Genomic DNA, 26,745 nt, shown 5'->3' with positions numbered 1-26,745 from the left:
ATTCTTTCACTCTGTACTTGCCCCTTTCCATCAGAATACAAAGAATTAGTAAGGTTTCTCATGTAATAGTAAGTCTTCATGTAATAAATAGTAATTGAAAAAATAAAAGCCTTCTTAGAAACCACATCTTCTTCCAGCTACCACCCTTTTTCTCTACTTCTGTTCACAGCCAGATTTTTACAAAGTTTTAAAATTGCTGCCTCTATTTATCCCAAATCTAATCAATCAAATAATTCTCTTGATTCTACATCCTATCTCAAAATCAATCACTATATATATATTTCTACTCTGGTGCAAGCCATCATCATCTCTCCCTGACAATACTTCCTATCATTCCTACATTCACTTTTACCCTCCAGTCTTCTCTGCACAGCAACTAAAATGTTATTTCAAAAACACAAATCTCATCATATAACCCCTTCTTTAAAAGTCTCAAAGGTTTTCTTTGAACACACACACACACACACATATATATATATAGCCTCATGGGATTTGGCCCTTAATTCTCTAACTTGGTCTCACTCCCTAGGTCATAATCTTACAAGTTTGTTTTCACTTCTGTAAAGTTTCTATGACCTTATCGACTTAGCACACTCTGCCTGTAATACTTATCCAGCATTCACCTCACTCTGACTTATCTCATCTTATGGGTTTCAGCTTAAACTCACTTTCTCAGAGAAAACTTCCCTAATCTCCCAGAGTAAAGTCTTCTAGATACATGCTTTCATTGTACCTTGAAATTTCCTTTGTAGCATTTATCATAAGTAGTTATTTACTTGACATTTATTTCCCTTGCTAGATGTAAACTTCATGAGGATTTTGGTCTTGTTCAGTGATTAATTCCCACATTACGTCCTGGGTCATAGCAAATATTCATACGTTTGTTGACTGGTTGAATGAATGAAAGAAAAGTCATAGTAAGAATATAAAACATGATAAGAACAAATCCTTTACAGTGAGAACAGACCTTCTTTTTATTCATATATTGAGATAAACTGCAAAGACTGAAAGACAAAAATTCATCATAAATCATTCAGAACATTCATTAAAAATCAAATGTATTTTCTTTAACAGAGTTCTCACACAGAAAATTTCACTTTATGTAAGTCTGATACAACATTAAATATTTTACAAATCAGACATTTCATTTTTAAATCTAACTATAATTTTGAATGCACTATAGACAAAGATCTTTACCAATTTCACTTCATTTAACTTATACAAGGCTTCCATTAAAATTCCATCACACCTTGAAAATTACCTGCAGCTTTTAAAAAAACACATGATCTAAACTTTATATGGAAAGAAAATTCTTATGTAGCAATCCAAAAGCTAAGAAAAACAAAAAAGGTAAGAAGCATTTCTTAATACAAATAAATTACAAAAATGCCATTTATGTGTGAGTTTCTTTCTTTTCACTGATAACTGTCATCCACCCAGAGTCCAAAACAATTCATTTTAAAATTGATGCTTAAAATACTCCAATGTCACTGAAAAATCTATTATTTTAGTGGTACTATTAAATGGCAAAGTAGGATATCAGATTAGAAAGTCCAAACTCCTGTACTAAAGTGAATGAGACATTCACATTCATGCCAGATGTCATCTGTTATGCATTACCAGACAGTCTGGCAATCAATAATCCCAATTTTTAATGGAAACTTACTAAAACATTGCAAAAAACACTTCTTACCCTTTACATATTTCCAGACTGCTATAGAAAATACAATTATATTTGAAGTATGGACTTTATAGTAGGAATCTCTGTTAAAATATGGAAAAGATCAACAGAAAGAACCCACACCAATGAAATTCTATGGACTGATTTTCAAAGTTAGAAATAAGAAAATCCACTGCTAGTGGAAGCCCTGCACTGTGCAAATATAGTGTGGTATATATTAAACAATCACACATTTGAGGTATTAGCTGGAAAATATATTTATATATATATATTTATCTATATATATACACCTATACATGGACACATCCACAGAATATTCACAAATCTATTGGCCCCAAAACCAGCAGATAATAAAATTAAATGAAAAGAAATTACATACCAACAGGAAAGTTACACACAAGGAATTTACAAAAGATGTGGTTACATAATCCTTAATATAAGGAATATGTTCTGAACTAGTGTTTTGAGGGAAAATGTTTCCATTTATATGAAACTATCTATTTAATAGTAATAAAACCAGAAAGGAAGCCTGAATTTGAGAACTGTATTGCCTGCCAGATGATTAAAGGGATGTACAAGAGTTCTTAAAGATGCTCATTCTATGCACTTGTTCTTTAAAAACAAAACAAAACAAAACAAAACAGAAACTATGTCGTTATGAGACTATATAGAGAATTTTACAAACTTTAAGCAGTAGTCCAATGTGGCCAAGAGACAGTCGTTCAGCTATCTAATACAGATTAAAATTAATATCTATTATTCATTTTCAGAAGGTTTTCTGTTTAAAAAATAGATTATAAATGCCCTTTCAGCTGGCTACTCAGTATGAAGACAGACAACAGTATAGTAATACTGAATACAAGCTTCATATGGAGAAGCTAAGTGCACAAATTCTCCTTTTGAATCTTTTGGTCTTTTGACATAATTCTTACTTAACTAAAAAGACAGCTTATTGGTCCTCAGGCCAACATTATGGAATATTTCACTGCCTTTACATAGGTGGGAGTTTTTAAATGAAATCTGTTGAATGAATTATTAAGTAATATTAACATGTCACATCTGTTAAATAACACCTGCATTTAAAAATATTACAGACCAACAAAGGGAAGTCAAGAGGTTAATCATTTCTCTCAGTATCTATTTTACATACTAGTGTAACTAAAGATGCAACAGGAAGAACACTTAAACATTAAAGTGCAATTAAAATAAAGGGCTGGAATTCTATCTTCCTGTTCTTAACAACAAAACCTGAAGTGACATACAAGCAGAGAGGCCTAATGCACTGGCACACATGTACCTTAAGGATTTACTTTTCTCTACCAAATCTTTGTAGATCATAAATAAGAATGGAATGATTATGAAACAAATACTTATTTAAGCATTCAAATGCAGTCTGTTCCCAAAACATAGTTTCACTTATCATTTCTCATTGTTGAGAATTAAATTCTCAGATTTGCTCACAATAAATTCCAAAAGTTACAAAGGACTAACACCTATTGGGAAACAAAAAAATCAAAAGAGGAGGAGAAAAGATACTATTTACCTTCTCCCAAATTCCTGCAAGAACACTGATGTCTGCGTGTGTGTTTAAAAGGGATGAAAATGTAAAGCATTAATAAACGTAATTGCTTCCAAACTTCTAAAATACCAGTCAGAGAAGCTAGTAAAGCAATATTCAAAGACTGAAAGCATTTAGGCAGTGATTAAAATGAAGAGGACAAGTTATCATATTTAATTGGAGAGCTCAGGTAGCTAAAAATACGATGGCAAAACATTGGGATTTTTGTTAGAAGAGCAGAAAAAGTGAGAATCTTACATTTCAAGATACTTTGATTACAGAAACAAACAAACATAGATTAGGTCACTTTACTTTGTAGAATTAACCCAAAATTCTAAGACACTTACTTGGACAGGCCTTTATATCATGACATAGGTGACATTAAGGACTTACTCTTTACCTGCATACTTTACATGTAGCTTAAATTGTCAGGCACTCGATCAGTGCTTTACCAAAGTCATTTGAACACTTTATCAAACACATTTTATGAAATTTAATGTAATGCAACTGAAATATAATACTGTCCAAAAGCCATGTATAACTTCGTAAAATATAACCACTTAACATGATAACTTCACCTGTTCCTTTAAAATCAGGATTAAGGGAAAAACAGTCAACAAGAGTTCAATTCACATGAACATCAATCACAGTAGTGTAAATTTCCCATTAAAACCAGAAAATTAATGGATGGAATTTTTTCATTTAAATTTTTATAAGTTTTTGGGTGCATACAAACTTTCAGTTAATTAGAATGCTATTACTTTATTTTTTTAAGAAACTCATTCTATAGGCTGAAGAAAACATTTTAGATTATATTTTCTTTTAGGCATGCTATTTTTTTTTTTTAAGGTTACATTTCTAAAGAAAGTTGGTTAAGCTGTCCAGTTTTTCTAGGACAGTATCTTGCTTAGTTAAATGACTAATTCAATCAAGGCATTTCTATTGATAAGAGAACATTTAAAAAAGAACGGTCATTTCAGAAGTTCTATTCAACATATGCTATATAAATTATACTCAGGAAAAAAAATTTAAATAAAAGAACACCATGCTCTAACTAGCATTCTTCCACACACAGAAAAAAACCAAAGATGTGTTTATGTTCCGTTAAATGAGTATGAAAGCCAAATCATTAAAATACTACAACTTGTTAAAACATAGAAGACCAGAAATCAAATAGCTTCATATCCAATATACAGGCACCCAAAACTTCAATTTCCAGCTAATTTTTCTAATTTACATTTTTGGATGTAACTGTAAGGAGCTTATTCCTATAGGATTAATTGAATTACTTAATGGTGAATAAATTTGAGCTCAAATTTTGTAAAGATAACCTGCTATAAATCACTATTCTACCTGCTGCTATATTTCTGCTCACTGTGTGTATGGCCAAACAGTCATGCTCTGATCAAGTAAGTGTGCTGTAATCTACGTATATGTTTAACAGTTGGCAATCAGGTTAAAAGGCACAAGCTTCATTTTAGTAGTAATTTTTCTTATTACTTAGACAATAGTAAGAACCCATTTACTTTTGGATCCTGCTTAAATGATCACTAAGAAGAAACTGCAGATTTCCAAGGGGCAAGGAGTAAAACAGGTAGGTCCTTTTCTTCATAAATTTTAGCAGCCTTCAAAGATGTACATATGAACATTTGGGGGCCTTTTAGTTACTGGAATTGCAAATGACGTAACTGCAATTTACTGTTGAAGACCCTTTTTGGTTAATATTTATATAGCCATTTCCTCATATTTTCTTTAAAATCTATCTATGCATGGCTTAGCAATTCATAAACTAAATAAATAGCAAACTGATACTTTACACCAGTTCATTTATCTCAATATATACTTTAGAATATAATGGCAATATTAAAAATATCAATTTTCTCTAAGCTGATAATGCTACAAGATTTTACACAAGTTAAACAGCTTCAGTTTTTTTCTTCTCTTTTTGATAAAGTTTCATTGTAAACTCCACACATTTGACATCTAACAAGAAAAATGTAATTTTGTCATAAAACATTTATTCCATCAATTTAAACTTAAGTGTCTCATGGAGTTAAACCCAAAAGAATTTAAATAAAAAGGGAATAGACTGTATATACACAAAATGATCATTCCATAAATATTTACATGACAAGGGAAAAAAATGGAGGATCTAAAAACCAGAAATTGCTACAGGTATGATAATCCTTTCTCAAGACATTTTTAGTTAGGAATCATATAAGCTTTTAAAGTAAAAATAATTACAGAAGCATAACTAAAATAATAATTTTAGTTTTCATTTTCTTACTATTTAAAGGAGCCAGTAGATCATAAACAGTCCAAGATTTCAGGATCAACTATTCAGTTTAGTTTTCAATATCAAATCTTTTTCTTTAGCTCTCATGATGAAACTAAACTTACAGAAAAAATAGAAAGTACTCTAAAAGGTATAAATAAAATTCCCATTCATCCTCCTTTATAAATACTGGTCAGCCGCTCCAACTCTTTACAGTTGTCCATGCTTAAGGCTTCTGCCTTCCTGCGGAGTCGTTCGTCATGGTAAACTTTTGCTGCATACTGCATATCTGTTTCTGTTAACAAACAAAAATATTTTGCAAAGTAAATAATTTAGATCAACTAGTTGTTTAAATTCATGATGCTTCATAGAAGCCCTTCAATATATTTCTATTAACTGTTTTTTGTTTTTAAATTTATTTGGCTAGGCCAGGTCTTAGCTGCAGTGCACAGGATCTTCAACCTTCACTGTAGCGTGTGGAATCTTTAATTTTGGCATGTGAACTCTTAGTTGCTGCATGTAGGATCTAATTTCCTGACAAAGCATCGAACCGGAACCCCGGCATTAGAAGCTCAGAGTCCCAGCCACTGGACCACCATGGAAGTCTCTTATTAGCTGTTTTCTTTTTTTTAAAGAAATCCAAGTACTCGACCTAAAAGCCATGTGGAGTCTTACCACGTAAAATAAATACAAGTTGCTCTAGAAAAGAAATAAGGATAGTATCTTATCAACTCTTTCCCTCCTCCACTCCTGTCCCTGAAGGTTTAAAAACAACTGCTCTAAAGCATCCTTTTGATCTCTTTCCCCAAAGATATCATACGCTATTCAATACTGTCAGTGGTTGTTTTTGCTGCGACCTTTATTAAAGTTCCAGATTAATTAATTATGCTGAGGTCTCAGTAGAAAAATTTACAATCTTGTTCTGAGTTTATCTGAATTAATGCAGGGGCCCAGGGTAGATCCTTTCATGCCACAGCTAGAGATCCAAGTGCTACAACTAAGACCTGGCACAGCAAAATAAGCCAATAATTTTTAGAAACCATATATACTAAACTTATTGAAGGAACACAAAAAAGAAAAGAAAACCTTGTATACAATTAGAGTAGTGGTATTTAGCAAATAAGTACTTTTGAGCCTTCCTTCAATATGTAGGTAACATTAGTAAAGAAATATAGACTAGAAATCAAACATTCTTCAGGGAACTTATTCCTTGTCATTTTCTTGGTAGTCTCAGCCATTTCACTATTAACACTTCTAAAGGGTGGGAGCAGTGTAGATAAGATGTAACCAAAAACAGACATTAAATTAGAAGACATCAATCAGGACGATATTCAAAATAAACTCAAAGGTAAGTGTATACTCTATTTGTAAAAATCTTCAGAAATGATCAATCAGGTTAGGATTTAACCAGTCAATCAAAATCATTCCACTGCTTTTATTTACAAGTGCTGCTGCTGCTGCTAAGTCACTTCAGTTGTGTCCAACTCTGCAAAAAATCCATCTGCAGGTGATTCTTTTCAACTGAGGTAGATAAACCAAAAAGTTCACAGAGCTAGTAAATGGCAGAATTTAGATGCCGATTCAAATCTTTACCTAGCCTAATATTCTTTCCATTAATTACCTCAAATTACTGCTTGTATTTTATAAAACACCCATTTTACCAATCTAGACCTCTGACAGTATTAGAAGTGACTTCAAAACAGAAAAATGCTGGCGAAAGAGTATCCAAGCCTTTAACCTATACATAGATGTGCTGAATTTGCTGAATTTTATTTTAAAAACTTCAAATATACACAAGTTAAAGAGTACCACAATAAACATTCTAAAGCCCTTTACCTTGATTGACTAATTTTTCATATTCTGTCAAATCTGCTTTAGCGTTCTACAGTAAAGGCTGCTGTGATTGTTGTGGTGGCGATTATTTTGTAGAACTTTTTGAGAGTAAGTTACAGGCATCATGACCTTTCATTCCTAATACTTCAGCAAGTTTCTCCTAAGAACAAGGGCATTCTCTTATATAACCACAATACAATTTTCAAATCCATAAATTTAACAATGACATAATACTATTAGACATAATACTATTATCTAATACATAGTCCATATTCAAATTTCACCAATTATCCCAATGATGTCCTTTATAACTGTTTCCTCCCACCCAGGATTCAATTTAGGATCACATACTGTATTCAGTTGTCATGTCTCTTTGTCTTTAAGAGCTTTGCCTTGTTTCATTGATATTTTTGAACACAAGTAAGTTGTTTTATAAATAATGACATTAAAACAGATTTAGCTAAAACTTCTGATAATAACTTTAAAAGACACATGTAAATGTGTACAATATAGCTGTAGACAATGTGGTATAGTGGACAGAAGATGGACTGAAGGGTCCATGAAACCAATTGATAGTGATCTTGTTGAACTAGTAAGAGATTAAATTACGCAAAAAAAACAAAAAACAAAACCCACTTGGCTCATGCTAAGTAAAGAGTAAAACAAAATTATAATAAATAATAATATAGAATACATATGGGTACAAGGCATTATGCTAAGTGTTAACAAATATCTGTTCTGGTCCATATTTTAATGATGAGATAACTGAGATTTAGAGAGGTTAAGTAACTTGGCCTAGGTAACTGTGTTGCTGAAGCCAGGATCTTGCAAGGGATTCCCAGAGTCAACACTTTAAACATAACATTACACTTTCATCCATAAATGTTGAGTATCTTTCCTTCTTTCTATTTATGCAGTCACTTCCCTATTATTTAAGGTAATAGAATATAAGCAAGTAAAACTCAAAAATCACCTGTTTTTGGCTGGGGACTAGAACTTGTATTTGAAAGTGATATATCTAATGTGCTCATCATTCTTTTAGCACAAAAGAGGTAGGCCTTTCATTCATTCATTCATTCATTCATGTGTGTGTGAGTATTAGTTGCTCAGTTGTGTCTGACTCTTTATGACCCTGTGGACTGTAGCTCACCACGCTTCTCTGTCCATGGAATTCTCTGGGCAAGAATACTGGAGTGGGTTGCCATTCCCTTCTCCAGGGGATCATCCTAACCCAGGGTCTCCCACATTGCAGGGAGATTCTTTACCATCTGAGACACCAGAGCCCTGTCATTATTCATATGAATCCATTACTCATTCATCCAACAATTGTGCAAGGTACTGCAGATAAAAAAATTAAGTGAAATAAAATTAAATAAACAAAATTTGGTAAATACTTAAGACATCCGGCTAACGCACAGTTTCTCAACCTCAACAATACTGGCATATAGGGCCAGATAATTTTTATTGTGGAGGCTGTCCTGTGCACTGCAGAATGTTTCAGCAGCATCCCTGGCCTTAACCCATTTAGATGTTAGAAGCAATCTCTTCTACTCCAACCCCATGCTGATGCACATAAAGTTTCCAGACATTATCAAATGTCCACTGGGAGGTGGGAGCAAATCATTCCCAGTTGAAAACCACTAAGGTAACCTTCTCTTCATTTAGAACATACTGATTCACAGACTCAGAGACTCAAATACCAAGGAGGTTTCTACTCTATCAGTATATGGATGAAGAAACCAAGGCTAGAGATAAGAACTCTCTGAGAAATATATAAAGGTAATGTTTCATCAAATTTTCCCTAGTAGATAAGAGATAATGTTAACTGCTTCCATTTTCTGAGTATTTACTGCATGTGAAACACTTCAGCTATTCCCTGATTTAATTTTCATAACAAACCCATAAAGTTAGGTATTAATGAGAAGACTATAGAGCACTCTACCTAGATTCTGAAAGCAAATAGGTTTTGAATCACAGATTACCTTAATGACCTTGGCAAGTTATTAATTATTCTCTCTTTGTCACAGTTTCCTCATATGCAAATTGGGTATAATAACCTCAAAGTGTTATTGTAGATTTTAAATAAGTTAATATATATAAAGTGCTTGGGACAATGACTGAGAAAATAGGTATTATATAGTTATTCCTCTTCCCACTCATCATTATCATCCATCTTATACATGAGGTTAGAATATTTGGTACTAATCACTCAGCTAAAAATTTCAGAGCTAGGATTCAATTTCAGTCTATTTAATTCCAAAGTCTATACTATATAATCTACTTTATGACTTGGGACAGACAAAAAACTATAATAAACAGTTCACAAGGAACATTTCAGCAGATTCTTATGGTCAATCTTTTTATAGATACAACTACTTAAATTAAGGAAGCTGAGGCTGGAAGATGCTAAACAATTAAGTGTTCACAAGAACTTTTCTACATACAAAATAAGTAAAGGAAAATGAATTGCCAACAAAACTCATTGTATACTGACAGTGCTACCTGTTGAAGCTAAATTAATGAAGAGTTTCAAAGTTAATTCTGAAACAGGATGTATATTAAAACTGATGACATTGTTTATGCGAAGACTTTCTTTCTTAGTGGTCATAAAATAATGGTGCATGTTACAACCATCAACATCTTAAATGCAATGAAATTTGATACTACCTACTTATTCCACCTATAGTTACTAAGAACAACAATAACACAAATACCATTGTCTTTGCCACATGCCAAATATTGTTATAAGGCCACAAGTACATTAAAACACATTGCCTCACTTAAGTACCAGGCTCCGGATAGGTGCCAGGCAATTTCAGAACATCCCTTGAGTAAGGAAATCTTCAGTAATCAATTCCAAGACTGAATAAGTTTTTAAATGTTAAACATTTAAAATGTAAACTTACTTTGTTGTCTTTCTTTCCAGCAATTATTTCGAATATTAGTCACATAATCTTCTTCCACACTCTTTTCTACCTTTTGTAGTAACATTCCTTTATATTCATTTTTAAAGTCCTTGTTGACATAATAAACAACACCCAAGTTTTCTGTCTGCATTTTAATTGTTTGTCCTGATCCACTGTAAAAGAAATGTTTGATCATTATTTTTTAATTAGAATTCTACATTCTGATCTGCTTCTACAACACAAGCAGCAAAAACAATTAAAAATAATTAAAAAGTTACTATTGGTAATCAAGTATTTATATAATTTCAAATTACCTAAAGCTACTTTTTTATGTGATAAAAAGTAATCATATTTTAATATATTATGTTCTTATAAGTTCTCTCAATTTTCAGTTAGCAAAAATCTTATTTGGAAGAAATAAATTATTTGTAGACCAATCATTTTAATACTATAAAAGAACTCGTGATATGGTTTTACAAAGTTTGCTTTATCTTCATTGCATTATACTAAAGTTTTTTAGAATGTATACTGCATTAAATTTGCTTTGTCCCGATTGCTTAAAGCATACAATATATTGTGGAAAAATATATAAAAAGTAATATTTGCTTTTATTTAATCGATATTTTATAAACAGAAAAGTAACATCATTTCCACTTTAATGACACAAATCTATGTATGTAGCATCAATCCCAATTCTACTTTTGTCTTTAAAGTATTTTTGTCTTCTGAAGGTTTTTGTCTTTGATGTCAACCCATTACCTATTACATTAAATTGCTATCAAGTTCGAATATAGCACTTCTGTCCTTACCTACAATAGAATAGAAATGTAAACTAACATAATACAAACTTACTGCTTTAGGTAAATTATTTTTAAAATTAAAGATTTTTAAATGGTACACATGAAGTAACAGATTTGTCACTTAAAAGTTTAAAAGTGCACAGGGCCCTTTAAAGTTATCTAAGTAAAAAATAACAATTTTGGGGGTAAAACTTCACTTAGCTACTTACGATCTGGGATATAAGGAATAAGGAGGATTAGAGACCATCAACTGGCTTAATAATGATACGAGGATCAATACGATAATAGGCATCAGCTGAATAAACACAGAAAAACCTCCCTGTAAAAAATCATCAAAGAATAACAATATTGCAATATAACTGTAGTTGTCAATAAACCAACAGTTGTCGAACATTTTTAGAGGCAGAAATGACATTTGAGATCATCTGATTCAGTGCTTCCAAATCTGCCTGATCAAACCAACTTCCTGGGATGATTCTTAAAAATACAACTTTTTAGGTGCTTCACCTAGAGATCCTGACACTGATCTAGAAAACACTGATATAACCTGTTCATGGGGTTGTCAAGGCAAGAGTACTGAAGTGGTTTGCCATTCCCTTCTCCAGTGGACCACGTTTTGTCAGAACTCTCCACATGACCCATCCATCTTGGGGGGCCCTACATGGCATGGCTCATAGTTTTGTTGAATTAGACAAAGCTGTGGTCCATGTGATCAGTTTGGTTAGTTTTCCATAACTGTGGTTTTCATTTTGTTTTTTCTTCCTTGGAAGAAAAGCTATGACCAACCTAAAAAAGCGGAGACACTACTTTGCCAACAAAGGTCTGTCTAGTCAAAGCTATGGTTTTTCTAATAGCCATGTATGGATGTGAGAGTTGGGCTATAAAGAAAGCTGAGCACCAAAGAACTGATGCTTTTGACCTGTGGTAGTGGAGAAGACTCTTCAGAGTCTCTTGGACTGCAAGGAGATCCAACCAGTTAATCCTAAAGGAAATCAACCCTGAATATTCATTGGAAGGACTGAAGCTGAAACTCCAATACTTTGGCCATGTGATGTGAAGAACCAGCTTATTTGAAAAGACCCTGATGCTGGGAAAGATTGAAGGTGGGAGGAGAAGGGGACAACAGAGGATGAGATGGTTGGATGGCATCACTGACTGGATGGACATTAGTTTGACTAAACTCTGGGAGCTGGTGATGGACAGGGAAGTCTGGCGTGCTGCAGTTCATGGGTCATAAAGAGTTGGACACGACTGAGGGACTGAACAGAACTGAACTGATATAACCTGATCTCATTTTACAGATGAGGAAGTTCTCTGTCTCCCCCCTTTTTTCCATACAGAGACTCTATCAATATGCAGCAGGCTGCAAAACTATTTTTACCTTGGATTTGAGGGTGGAACGAGCACACTGATGAAAATGGCAGAACTGGGGCCCAGACCTTTTAATTTCTAGTCTAGAGCTCTTTCCATTTACCTTTCTCCTTCATGTAATTTAACTGCTATATGCAATGACGTATAACTGTATTAGAACAAGGAAAGTTACCTCTAATTTAAGTTTTTCAGTATTAATTCTAAATTCTTTAGACCCAACAATAAGAATTTACCTTAGGAACATGAACATTTGAGGTTTATCTTCACTAGAATCATAGAATATCAAATGTGAAGGTGCCATATTGCCCAACCACCTGCCACCCTAACTTCTTCTCCTGGTCCCTCAACATCCCTAGGGGATTCTCTAGTCTATGCTGAACACCTCTGGCAAAAAGAAAACTCATTACTTCCTTTTAAAACAACATGATCTGTTTTTACACAACTCTATCCTTTTCCTGAGCTGAAATCTGCCATTTTCTGATTTTTAATCATATCATAAACATACATCTCCTCTTTCTTCTTCTCTTTCATGTCCACTATGTCGATGCTGATGTTGATTGCTATAACCAGCTCGTCCATTTGAAAATGAATGTACACTACCTAGAAAATTAAAAGCAAGGTTAAATTAGGGAGAAAAGTTATGATCAGAAAAATTATATTTTCCTTTATATTTTTATTTTTTTAATTACTAAAATAATGCACATTTGAGTAATGAACTCTTATTGCCCTCCTGTAAACGAAGAGTAGACAAAACCCAGAATGATTCTTCTTTGTTTCTCTTAAAGTAAAGGAGAAACTCTTTCTTGATGAAAATTCGAGTAAGAATTCCTCTCTAATACTGCATACAAACAGGACTTTTGTTGTGGTTGGTTGATTTTACAAACCTGCGATCATTAATCTGAAACTCTGCCTTCTGCATTTGTCAACGAATCTCAAGTATCTCTAGAAATCAAATGATACTACTTTCATTCATAAAAAAAAAAAACAAAACAGCTGTATAATATACTATCATACAGGTGGACCACAACTTTCCAACATTTTCTTGTTGATGACATTCAAGCTGTTTTCAAAAAAAGGTGACCAGTGAGCAATGGCTATCACTAATAAAGTAAACTATGTTAAGACAAGCAAAAACACTGCAAATCAGCAATCAGAAATTCACTATTTCCTGAAAGATTTCTAATTGTTCCTAGCATATTTTTAGTCCAAATTATTAGTCTGAATAATTTTTCTATGAGAGGGAGTTACATATCCTAATACGTCTCAAGGTTATATTTTCAGTCATTAATTTGTTTTACATATCCTCTTTCTTTCAAGGATGTTTTATGAAATACCTTATCAATGACCACAATGTTTCTCAATAATATTCAGACAGTGCTACCAGGCCACATTATACTGCTACATTCATAAAGACTCTCCTAGTTTTGAATGGGATGTTTAACTCAGCACCTTTTTAAACTGTGGTAAACAAGACTAGAGCTACAATTTTAAACACCTTACAGAAGCTACTCTTAAAAAATAATAATTTCCACACAAGCAACTCACAGTAAATGTAAGTAAAACTCAATACTACATATGCTGTACTATGAAGTCTATTTATTTAGTAGTACTTCTACAGCACTTTACTTTGATAGCCTAGGTCAAGTAATTATTTCTATCTTAATGTAATGTAAGTTGTTAAAACCCACTTCATATAGAACCAATGATTCAGCCATTTTAATATTTCAATGAAAAATATCTCCACATGTATTCAAAATATATTTATAATGTTATTAATGAAATATCTATGAAGATCTTCAAAGAACACATGTCAAATAGTCCTCCAAGAGACAGATTACTTCCTATAGTTGTAACAGCATTTAACTAAGACATTGCCACTTTATTTCCTACTTATAGATCCTTTCTTCAGCTTTATGTAAAATACAGAACATCTTTTTAAAATTAAAATATATTCTGGGAAAAAGACAGACTTACAATAAAGCTAATAAGTCTATATTTTCCTCCTATTTTTATGAAGAACTATCACAGGATCATAATACTATAAGAAATGTCAGAGGGAGGTACATAAATCTCTAAATAGCCTAATTGGTGGTGAGGATCTCTAGCTTCATAAAATATAATATTTATAATTAACACTAAAATACCTGAAGGAAATCCGCCACCAAAGAATATATTAAACAAATCTTCTGGAGTTATATCAGCTTCACAACCTCTATGGAAATTAAATCTACCATTGTTCTGCTGATTACATGCTTGTTCTTCATTGCCTGTGAGGTCATACTGCTTTCGTTTTTCTGGATTGCTTAAAACAGCATAAGCATTTCCAATCTCTGCAAAAGTAATGAGAAGTTGATAAGCACAGTTTTTACAGTAAAAAAGACTGTACCATATAAAAACTCCTTGTCAAACAACAACAAAAAATATTTGAGGCTAATCAGAAGAAAAACACAACAGTAACAATTTCTTTTAAAGGTATTATATACATTGCTTATATGTATTGCCTCCCAATACAATTTTTTATACTGTATAGTCTCCCTACTGCCTTGAACATAAAGGAATGCCCATCTTGCTTTCTTACTATTGTGCTCTACCCCTAATAGCCTGCTATTATTTCCTTTTTGAGTATCCTAATCTAGTCACTCACTAGTAACAGCAATAGCTACCAACTGCCAGGCTCTGAACTCAAATATCTTATTACATTATCCGTTATTATCCCCACTTTACAGATGAAGTCCCCAAGTTTCAAAGGGGTTAGGAAACTTGTTCAAGATCAAAGTTATTTTAGCATAGTAAGTAATCTCTCTGCAAGCGACACCATAAAACTTTTTTTTGCACACGCCAGCCCAGAGTGAGCTATTCTTCATTCTAATTCTGAACAATTTATTTCTCTTACACTGTCAACTCCATGAAGGTAGGAACTGTGTTTTTCACTGCATAATCTCTATGGTCTAGCATAAAGTCTGAATTTTTAAAAAAATGAATCCATATAGTCTCTAGTTTTCCTATCTTACTTTGCTACTTTTGTGATATTCATAAAAAGTTTGATTTCCTATCTCATATTTCCATGCCCAAAAGAGCACATTAATTACCAAAATGTCTTCTTGAGGTAATTTACAAAAACTATACTGTTTTAATCTAACAGCAGGAATTACCCTATTCTTATTCTGAAATTTCTAATAACTAATCATTTCACAAATACAACTTGCTTCTCAAACTAGATCATAAGCCTCTTGCATATGGGATTATTTTAAAAATACTTTCTGGATCCCATGTGGTGGTTGTCATAGGTACTGAACAAGCAAATAGATGCTCATTAGGTAGTTGTTTCTGGATGACTGCATATCACATTGAAATTAATTATATGCAGATACTCTGGAACTTTTTTCTGAGTCAGAGATAGCTTTCCAGTCATCTGTGAACACTATGGAATGAAAATTTAAGTGAATAGTCCATTTATCTTGAGGAGATGGCCCAAAACTTTCTTTAGATTTCCAAATAGATCTATGACTCAGAAATATAGCAATAATTTATAATGTTGCTCCAATGGGAAAGCATAATCAGAGATCCAAGTAATGTACTTATAAACACCATCAAGGTACCTACCCAAAAAAGAAGCATATCTATCAATATCTGCCAAAGCTGTACTTCCAGTATTAGTAACAGTTTTAGGATTCTTAACCTTTATACACTGAACCTATTTCAGGTTCATAACGCTATTACTTTTTAAACTATTAACATGTTGGCAACTCAATTCTACTTCTAAGACTTTGCTATAAAAATAATTTCCAAATGCTATGATATTTTAGATGATATTTGTGAAAAATTGTCATAATTCATAATTGTATATGTAAGACAATTTATCTACTGTGACTAATTTACTATTTATTTACCTTGTGCTATACCTATAATCAATACTTTTTTCCAGTTCTTTATTATCTTAAAAATTAAAACCAAAATTCATTTTGGTATTCAAAGCCTCACAAAATACATTTCCATCTCAGTGTTGTTTACTTCACAAAAGGAAACATTCCACTTTATTAATTTTCCTTTAATTACACTGTTTATTTTGAGGTTAACTTTAGATTCATATGAAGTTGTAAAGAGTAATATAGATAGACTCTTCTACCCATTACCCAATTTCCCCCATGGTAGTACCTTATAAAATTATTATATCAAGGATACTGACATTGATAACAATCAGGATATAAAACATTTCCAGCACCATCTCAGGCTGCCCTTTTATACCCACACCTACTTCCTTCTTGCCCTTCCCCTTTTAACTGCCCACAACTACCGACTTGTCTTCTCTATTTCTATAATTTTGACATTACAAGAATGTTAAATCAATGGAATAACACGGTATATAAATGGAATGAAATCTCCTAGATTGATCTTTTTCAATCAGCATAGTTTTTTGGAGATTGATCCAAGCTGTTATGTAAGTCATTCATTCCTTTTATTGCTGATTAGTTCTCCATGGTATGGATGTATCACTGATTCACTAATCGCCCAATGAACAACACCTGCATTGTTTCTAGGTTTTGGTTGTTACAAATAAAACTGCTATGTACATTCATGAACAGGTTTGTGTGTAAATATATATTTTTATTTCTAGGATAAGTTCCTAGAAATGCAATTGCTGTGTTGTCTATTAGTTAAATACTTAGTTTTGTGAGAAACTGCCAAACTGTTTTACAGAGTGACAATGTCATCTCATAATCCATCAGCAATGTGTAAGTGATCCAGTTACTCTGCATCTGTACCAGTATTTGGTGTTCCTACTTTTTTTAATATTAACCATTCTAATAGGTATGCAGTAGAATCTCATTTTGGTCTTACCTTGCAATATCTCTAATGGCTAATGAATGATACTAAAAACTTTTTCACATGCATACTTGCCATGTGTATATAATCTTTAGTAGGATGTCTCTTCATGTCTCATATCCATTTTCTAATAGGGTTGTCTATTTTTTTAATTGGGAGTTTGGGGGAGTTCTTTATATATTCTGGACACTAGTCCTTTGTCAGATAGGTAGGTGCTTGGCAAATATTTTCTCCTTCCTTGTTGCTTGTCTTTTCTTCTACTTCATAGCATCTTTGCAAAGTAAACAAAAAAAAAATTTTATCAAGTCCAACTTATCTACTTTTTGTGTTATAAACTGTCTCGTGTTAAACTTTAAGAAGTCATTACATAGCCTACGATCCTAAAAATTTGCTCCCATGATTTTTTGCTAAAAGTTGAAGTGCTCTCTTATACTTCATAAGATTCATGTTAAAATCATTCTTATATAAAGCATGAGATTTATTTCAAGGTTAAATTTTGTTGTTTGTTTTGCCTACGAATGTCCAGTTGCTCCAAAACTATTTTGTTGAAAAGGCTACCTTTTCGCCACTGAATTGATTTTGCACCTCTGTAATATTTCTATGGGTTCCCATCCTGTTCCACTGATCTATGTGTCTCTCCTTCTGCCAATTCTATACTATTTTGCTAACCATAGTTAGAATGTAAGTCCTAAAATCAGGTACACTTATTACTCCTACTTTAATGAATCACTTATTCAGGTTCTTTGTATTTCCATATGACTTTTAGAATAAACTTCCTTTTATCTACACAGAAGTCTGTTAAGATTTTGACAGGAACTGTATTAAATGTGTATATCAACTTGGGGAATCTTGACATCTTTACTACTGTGTCTTTCGATCTATGAACATGATATATCATTCTATTTATTTAGATCCTCTCTGATTTCTTTCATTATATAGTTTTCAGCAAACAAATCTTACACAAGTTTTGTTAAATTTACACCTAAGTATTTCTTGTGTGTGTGTGATTATAAATAGTAATACATTTTTAAATTTCAGTATCTACATATTAGTATGCAGAAATATACTAAATAGTATACATTAGTATGTGGAAATATACTAAACAGTAATCGATCTTTTTATGTTTATCTTATACCCTGAAATCTTGCAGGATTTACTTACTGGTTCTAGGATTTTTTTTCTTTTAGGTACATTCCTTGGTATTTTATACATGATCATGTTATTTGCAAATAGGGACAGTTTGTGTGCCTTTCATTTCTTTCTCTCACCTAAATGCACTGATTAGAGTTTCCAACACTATGCTGAATAACTTGTATTTGTTTTGTTTTATAACTAATTCAGTTGTACTTTAGTGTGAGTAACAGGGAAAAGTCTTCCTGAAAGTGGAAGTCCTCACTGACTTTTAAATCACTTCCCTCATTCTCATAGCCAAGTTTCTGCCATCTTCTCTAACCAAAGAAATCATACTCATCTTGAGAATACATAATTCTCACCTATAATATGAAAGCTTCTCCAATTACTCTGATTATAATTCTGCTGTATCTTTCTGGCTTTTCTTTGGATATCTTTACTCTATGTTTTGAATTTTAATTACATTCAGTCTTCTGGGAGATCCTGGGTAAATGTTAATCTCTTTAAGATTCATATTTTCTTACTTGCAAAGGGATGACACTGGTCCCTGTTTACTTCAGAAGATTTTTAATAACATTAAAGTTTTAAAAATGGGAATGAAAAACTATAAAATGCTTGTTGAATGTTAGGTATTACTATTATTCCAAATGTTCTGTGTGAGATTTGTCTCCTCTTCATAAATTACAAATTCATTTAATAAGAGGATATCTTAGATTTTCTTCTTGTATTTCTCTAGAAGAACTAGCCCATAAGGTAGACTGACTTCTCTATTCTTAGAAGTTCACTCTAGATGTTAAGAATACTGAGGGGGTTCTCTTGTGGCTCAGTGGTAAAGAATCCACCTGCCGATGCAGATGACACAGGTTCAGTCCAGGAAGATCCCACCACATGCCTCGGATCAACTAAGCTCATGAGCCACAGCTATTGAGCCTGTGCTCGAGAGCCCGGGAACCACAGCTACTGAAGCTTGTGTGCCCTAGAGCCTGGCTCTGCAGCAGGAGAAGCCACCGCAATGAGAAGCGTATGCAACATTACTAGAGAGCAGCCCCTGCTTACCACAACTAGAGAAAAGCCCATGTAACAATGAAGACCTAGCACAGTCAAAAAGAAAGAAAGAAAAAAAGAATCCTGAACTACCAAAACCTGACATGGGCAGTAGCATCTGATCCATTATTATTTAACAAACAAACGTACAAACACTTAATCAATGCCCTTTGTAATCAGATTCATGCATATGTCAACAGGCACATGTATTTATTCAAACAGTCTATGAAATACTTGGAGTCTTTGAAGATAATGCAGACAGGGCATATTTTGAAAATATTCACATCAGAGAGAAGGAAAGGGATCCATTTCAAATATTTTTAAAGGTATGTTTATATGTATTATGCAAGTTATTGTCTAGATGTAAATAAAATATTCCCTGCTTTGAGAAATTCACAAACCTAATTAAAGGACAAAGAGCTACATGAACTTAAGAGTTCATTTAATCTACCCTCTTTGATGGTAAGTTTTTAAAGTTTTACAAAACACAGCGAAACTATATCTTCTATCTAATCTCATTCCTTTAACTAATTGTCTCTTTTTCTATTCTTGAAGGAAATAAAAACAAAAATGGTTTCCATCTTCTGTAAAAAGTATTTTAGCAATCACAGAGCAATAAATCTATACTTCTCTCTTATACAAACAAAAAACTATAGTCTTTATTTAGACTAAATAGCTTGGTATCCTAGACACAGAAGTTAAGATCAATTGATTAAAGAGAAAATAAGATGATTCAGAAGGTCATGCAAAGATCCTATGTGCTGAATGAAGGAAACTTGCCACTTCTCTGTGACGACACACTAGCAGTAATATTGTCTAATTAACTACCTTTGTTCACCAGTCTTCTGTGGCTTACAGTCTGGGTTTTCTTTTATTTCTTTATAGCTGCACCATGCGGCATGCAGGATTCCCCATCCAGGGATTGAACCTATGCCCCTTGAAATGGAAGCACAGAGTCGTAACCACTGGATTACCAGGGAAGTTCCAACAATCTGGGTTTCCTATGTAGTATCTACTCAATGAAAAATGGGTTCATCAACCACCATCCTATTATGATCCTCTTTGGGATTAATAAATTGGCATTCTGATTTACAAATAACCTTCTGTGGATTGAATAATGTGCACCTTTCCTCTACAGATGAGTCACCACCTAGCATGTTGATAAACATTGTTTCCAGTTTTGCAAATTAGGGCATTAGATTCTGAAATGTACCACATCAAAGTAGCATCACCTTTGTAAAACTTCTCTGAGTGTCTGTGTGGGGTGACATTTATGTTGCTCATCTCTTCAAAACACAACACAAGCTGTAAAAATATTGGTAGATCCACTCACTGTTATTCTAAGACCAATAATGCTATTAATAACACAACTTCAATACAGAAATGGGAGAAAGAAGCATGTTCTTAGCATTAATGAAAAATTAATACTGAAATCATCTAACAGATCACAGACGTGCAAATAATTCACTGCCAAACATTTTAAACATCTTAAAAACCAAAAATTTTAAATTAAATTATTTTAATTCAGAATGTGAAAAAAAGTTTTTTAACTTGGTGGGGGGAATATGTGGTAAAAGTTAGTGTTTTTGAGTAAAGAAGCTTTTCCTGTACTTTTAATATGCTACTTTTAATTTAAGGAATCAATCAGAGAAGGTTCTCACTGTCACAGTGATATTTTAATTCCAGTACCACTTTGGCAGCTGCTTTTATTGAACTATATTAATAAACCCCAAATGTATGCTGATTGGCAACATCCTTTAAGAAATAAAACCATTCTGGAAACAATTTTAATGATATTTTGTTGAATGACCAATTGAGTCATCTATTTTTAAGGAAAATTAAAAAAATTAGTGTCTCCTTTCTGTTCTTCCAAGGCCCCAGCATTTCACCATAAACATCATATGTTGGCTCTATGAATGCCAAATTCACAAAAACAAATAATTACAAACTTAAGCATTTTCTTATTAATCAGAAAATAACTCTTATGAATAAATATAATAAACATGAAATTATAAAATCAGTTCTCTCATGCTTGTTTACTAAATTGACAAAATAAAACTGAAGTAAGAAAGAAAATGAAGAAAAATGAATAGTAGCTAAGAGGAAAGAAACATATTTGAAAAAAAAATCATGTTAGAACTACATATGGAAAATGCAAAAAATTGTCTCGAGTTAACAGAAACAGAAGAACACTGGACAAACAGTGATTCTAAGTAATTTTCCAATTCTAGACAGTCTCTAATATTTCAAAAACTCATAGAAAATATATTTTGCTTTTAATTCCTTTAGAACCAGCTGATAATATGATAGAAGTTCATGCATAGTCATCACACTACTTGTGTGGTAAACAAGAAAGCATGTTGTGTATCTAGAAAAGTTTGAAATTTGCAAAAATTGACATGATGCTTTTGTGAAGCCAGATAGCATTTGTTTGGCTCTTGGTATAACAAGTTAAGTTTTAAAGGATTTTGAGGACCCATGCTTATGCTGGTCCTCACCAGTCTAAAATGCTTATGCTCCAATCCAAAGGTAGGACTTAGTATCTGAAATACTGTAAAGTGAATTCTAAAAAGAGCTTAGAAAATTGCTTTAAAAGGTTTACTTTACTTTTAAAAGCATCTGTTGCTCCAGGTGCATGGTTTTTGTCTGGATGAAACTTCAAAGCAAGCTTTCTATAAGCTTTTTTCAAATCTTCATCACCAGCATCTTTGGTTACTCCAAGTACTTCATAGTAATTTTTACATTTGTTTATGCTGTGAACAAGAAAGTGTGTTATAAGTAAATTTCAAGGAAGAACTCTGAGTAATACTTCTAATTTTTTATTGATTCAGTTCAGTTCACTTCAGTCCAGTTGCTCAGGTGTGTCCAACTCTTTGCAACCCCATGACTCGCAGCACGCCAGGCCTCCCTGTCTATCACCAACTCGTAGAGTTCTCTCAAACTCATGTCCATCGAGTAGGTGATGCCATCCAACCATCTCATCCTCTGTCGTCCCCTTCTCCTCCTGCCCCCAACCACTCCCAGCATCAGGGTCTTTTCCAATGAGTCAACGCTTCACATGAGGTGGCCAAAGTATTGGAGTTTCAGCTTGAGCATCAGTCCTTCCAATGAACACCAGAATAGTATAAAGAACTATTTGTGGATTGTTTTCTCAATATCAAATGATAGTCTATCCACTAAGGGTCATTGCTCCATTTTCTTTTCAACCACAGACCATTTCTCCAACCCCTCTCTAATAAGAATTGACCGTGAGAATGTCCTTGTACAATTTATCACAACTACAGAGAAGTAAAGCAAAGCTCATAACAAATGTGGATGGAGGACAGAGCACATACTAAAATGAAAGAGTAAGAACAATTTTATAGTACTCTTAAATACATGAGAAATCCCAAAACTGCTCTCAAGATGTCACGGCTAAGGAGTAACAGACATTGCATTTCAAGAGTTTTGTTGTTGCATAATGCAAACCTAACCAAATAGCAAAGCAACAGTTTAGTGCATGTAAAACAACTACTGTATCCCATGGCTTAAATGTCAAAGCAAGTGAATTCGGCTAGGCAATGTTAAAGAGCGTTCACGTGTGTTACTCTCTATGAAAGATAAAATCTCATAATAAAACACATTATGGGACTCAAACATATTTGTTACACCTGATTTTCATTTTGATGAACATACTCTTAAAAGACTACTTACATATTTTATAACCCTAAATATGCGACATTTAAGCCCAGAGTCTTTGAAGTAGGTTAGGAAAAGAAGTACTGCGAATGGAGCAAAGAACACTAATCCTTTTGGATGCTTATATTTTCTCATGACCTAATAATTTTCCTTCACTAAAATACATATATATTTTACATATTTTCTGGTGTGTACTTTATGACTTTAAATGTGTCCCATGTATGAATGGCTTGATGACAGGTAGTAAGAGGTTAATGGATCTGAGGCACAATTGTTCACTGACAGCTAGAGGACTGCAAAGACTAACATTAAGTGTTCTAAGAAAAGAGACAAGATTGACCTTTTTTCGCTACTAAACCTATTAGTCATCACAGTGCTTGGTACATGAGGGGTTCTCAGTAAATATTTATGGAATAAATGAACTTTAGTTCTCCTTTCATAATGAAAGCATTCATCATTTGTTATATGAACAAGGGTAAAAAGAGAACACACTGAAAAGATTATAGAATTCTTTTATAATCACATCAACAAAAATACGTTAGGCAGTCTTTTTCAGAGTAATAATAATTAAAATTAGACTTTTCTACTTTAGATAATAAATACCGACACAAGTCAATTTTATTTCATAATCATGGTATTTCCTTTATTTAGGAAATAATGTTTATTGAGCAAAAAATAATTAATATTTATTGATTCATTATTGAGTCAATAATATTTATATCCCAGGGTTCTTGAGATCAGTTAGTGAACAAAACAGAAAATGATTACTCTATCTTTGTAGAGACTCATTTTCCTAGATATGTTAAGAAACTATGTGACAGAAATAAAGGGAAGAAGGACAAGTACAGGTAGTAAGAGGTTAACGGATCTGAGGCACAATCTGGATCTGTGTGTCCGGAAGAGGAGAAATTCTTTGAGAAGCCAGTAGAGAGGTATAAAGTCAATGTCACCAATGGACAAACTGTAGACTACATATTTCAAGTAATGCTAAAAATATACTTATTTACTTGACTTTTCACACCTAAGTAAGAAATTACCATTCACGTATTATTCTAACCCATACTCCTTTTCACCAGCTGATGCATTTGTCACACTTTTTATAGTTTGCTCCTTCTTCTCCATCCTCACTGAAGAATTAAAAAAGAAAGGAAGGGAGAAAAAGAAAATAAAAAGAGGTAAACTGTTACCTGCGCTGGAAGGAAATATGTGGACAAAGGCCAGAAAGATGTGTCTGGGAGCTCAACAAGGGAGGAGTAGGCATGGCTCAACTTTATGTCTTCCTTTATGTGCTAGAAAGCATATTGGCCAGGGCAGGGAGGCCTCATTCTATTCTTTTTTCACATGTTATAGATGACTTTTTGTTGTTGTTATTATAGATGATTTTTAAATATACTCCAAATTTAATTGGCATTTAGGAAAATAATTCTTTATTCCTGAGACAAAAGATTATTTATTCTATAAATTTAGCAAAATGATTTGTTTCCATTTAAAGAAGTATAGCTTAAAACCAATCCTAATGAAATCCCCATAATTCAAATAATTTTAACAGTTATACAGAAGTGTTCCTAACTGATAAACATAAGGATGGCCAGTTAATGATTTCACACTGATCTTATATTTTTAAAACAAAAAGATGGGCTTCTTTCCCAATGAGATATTAAAAATCTCCTCAAATAAGATCTAGGACACCTTTTGCACTGTGATTTTTCAATGCATTTCAACACTCAAAGACAATAAATAGTGCTTAGTTTCACAGAATATGAGTTTTACAAAGTTACACACTTTTTGTTCAGTCTTACTGTATGCTAGCTCTTACTTATGCAATGGATGTAGTATTATTGCATGGCTTCTCCCTTTGAGCCAAAATGTCACTGAGCAACTTGTTTACATAATCATGCTAACCAACAAGATAACACGGCTTTCTTCAGAAAAATCCCCTGTGTACAGGTAAAACAAAAGCACACAGCATGTAAGTGTTTGCTGGTGATCTGTTACCTCACTAAAGCAACACTTATGAAGGCTAATATGATGAATAAGTGTTACATGATTAGCTAAAGCTAAGCAACTCTTATATAAGGTAGCAAATGAAATACTCTGAATAACTCAGGGATTCTATTAAAGAATGTTCTGATCATATTAACCCCCCCAAAAACTACACTTATGTAATACAATAAAAAGGTATGCTAAAATTGATCAGAGAAACCATCTCTAAACACAGGCGTAAACCTAAGCTAATTCTTGTAACTCACTAAGGATTCAGTCTGAAACTTGCCTGGTTCCTCAGTGCTGGCCAGCAATCCTCCCTTCCTGTCTGCCTTTCTGTCTGCAAGTATTCCATACTTTCACCATTCTTCTCAAGCTTTCAATCTTATCTCTTTCTTCTAACCTCAGAGGATAACTTCATCTACAATTTCACAGAGAATACAGACCCAACAGATAGGATCTCTCTCAACATTTTATTTCCATCTGCCCAATTCTGGCCACATACTAAAGTGGGTCTGTACCCGCCATCATCTTTCATTCTTCCAGTCTCAAAACGTCCCCCTGCCTATCTACTAAGAAAGAGAGGAAAACAAAACACTGCTCTTCTCTCTGTATTTATACCATTCCTTGAGCTACTCCTCTTTTCCCTTCAAGGCTAGAGTAGAAGAAACGAAGAAAAGAGATTTTTAAAAAATAATATCAGATTCAGGAGATTCCTATTCTCCAAAATTTCAACCATTTGGGGAAGGGGGTATATTTTCCAATATATAGGGGATTCTATAGTCTTTCTTTAAAAACAAATTATAAAATAATTCTAAATAAGAATCACATATAACAAAATTCACTCTAGGTCTTTTACTGAGAATATGTTCTCCTAGTAAAAAGTAATTTCTACCAGAAAATACAATTTGGTTTTTGGAGAGAGATGGCTTCCTAGAATACATTTCAGCACACTGTTTAGTAGAAGCTTTTTCTTAAAGAAATTCAAAAGCAAGTCTCTCATTTATTCACTTATCTCACTTATTCAGCCTCTGATGCAACACTACAGTTATGAAAGTGGTCACCAACATTATTTATAATTCTTAAAGTTCACTACCATTCAGGCCAATCGAATACCCTTTATCATGATTTCATCATAATTAGGGAGTCTTTGTTCTTATTGTGTTCACACACAGATAAAATGTTACATTTAAACTTTAGCATATGTATGAAAAAAAGTAAACTATAAATACATTGATATTTAATTTAAAAATAACTTCAATTCCAAATAATGCTGAGTTAAAAAGAACTAACTAAAAATAAGAATGGAGAAAAAAAGGAAAAACAACAAAAAAAAAGGAAGTAAGGTTAAAAGGGGATAAGAAAGAGTAAATGAGAAAGAAAACTACCTTTACCTACTCTTCACTTAAGCTGCTGCTGCTGCTGCTGCTAAGTCGCTTCAGTTGTGTCCAACTCTGTATGACCCCATAGATGGCAGCCCACCAGGCTCCCCCGTCTCTGGGATTCTCCAGGCAAGAACACTGGAGTGGGTTGCCATTTCCTTCTCCAGTGCATGAAAGTGAAAAGTGAAAGGCAAGTCGCTCAGTCGTGTCCGACTCTTAGTGACCCCGTAGACTGCAGCCCACCAGGCTCCTCTGTCCATGGGATTTTCCAGGCAAGAG

The 26,745-nt window shown here is 33.2% G+C and overlaps 1 protein-coding gene across 2 annotated transcripts in view; it reads right to left on the bottom strand.

Annotated features, from left to right (window-relative positions):
* DNAJB14 (DnaJ heat shock protein family (Hsp40) member B14) overlaps window positions 950-26,745 on the bottom strand; it is a 41,749-nt gene continuing 15,953 nt past the window's right edge. The window contains exons 2-7 of one of the 2 annotated variants that reach the window (XM_018049275.1): window positions 22,031-22,176; window positions 14,569-14,754; window positions 12,930-13,024; window positions 11,263-11,372; window positions 10,254-10,426; window positions 950-5,809 (exon numbers count right to left, since the gene is read on the bottom strand). In XM_018049275.1, the coding sequence (XP_017904764.1) occupies window positions 5,685-5,809; window positions 10,254-10,426; window positions 11,263-11,372; window positions 12,930-13,024; window positions 14,569-14,754; window positions 22,031-22,176 (835 nt within the window). In that variant the 3' untranslated portion in view covers window positions 950-5,684. The remainder of the gene's footprint in view (window positions 5,810-10,253; window positions 10,427-11,262; window positions 11,373-12,929; window positions 13,025-14,568; window positions 14,755-22,030; window positions 22,177-26,745) is intronic. The other variant, XM_018049274.1, reaches the window with a different exon arrangement.

The sequence above is a fragment of the Capra hircus genome, chromosome 6 (genome assembly GCF_001704415.2).
Source record: "Capra hircus breed San Clemente chromosome 6, ASM170441v1, whole genome shotgun sequence".
Taxonomy (NCBI): domain Eukaryota; kingdom Metazoa; phylum Chordata; class Mammalia; order Artiodactyla; family Bovidae; genus Capra; species Capra hircus.
This window is presented reverse-complemented; position numbering and strand designations above follow the sequence as displayed.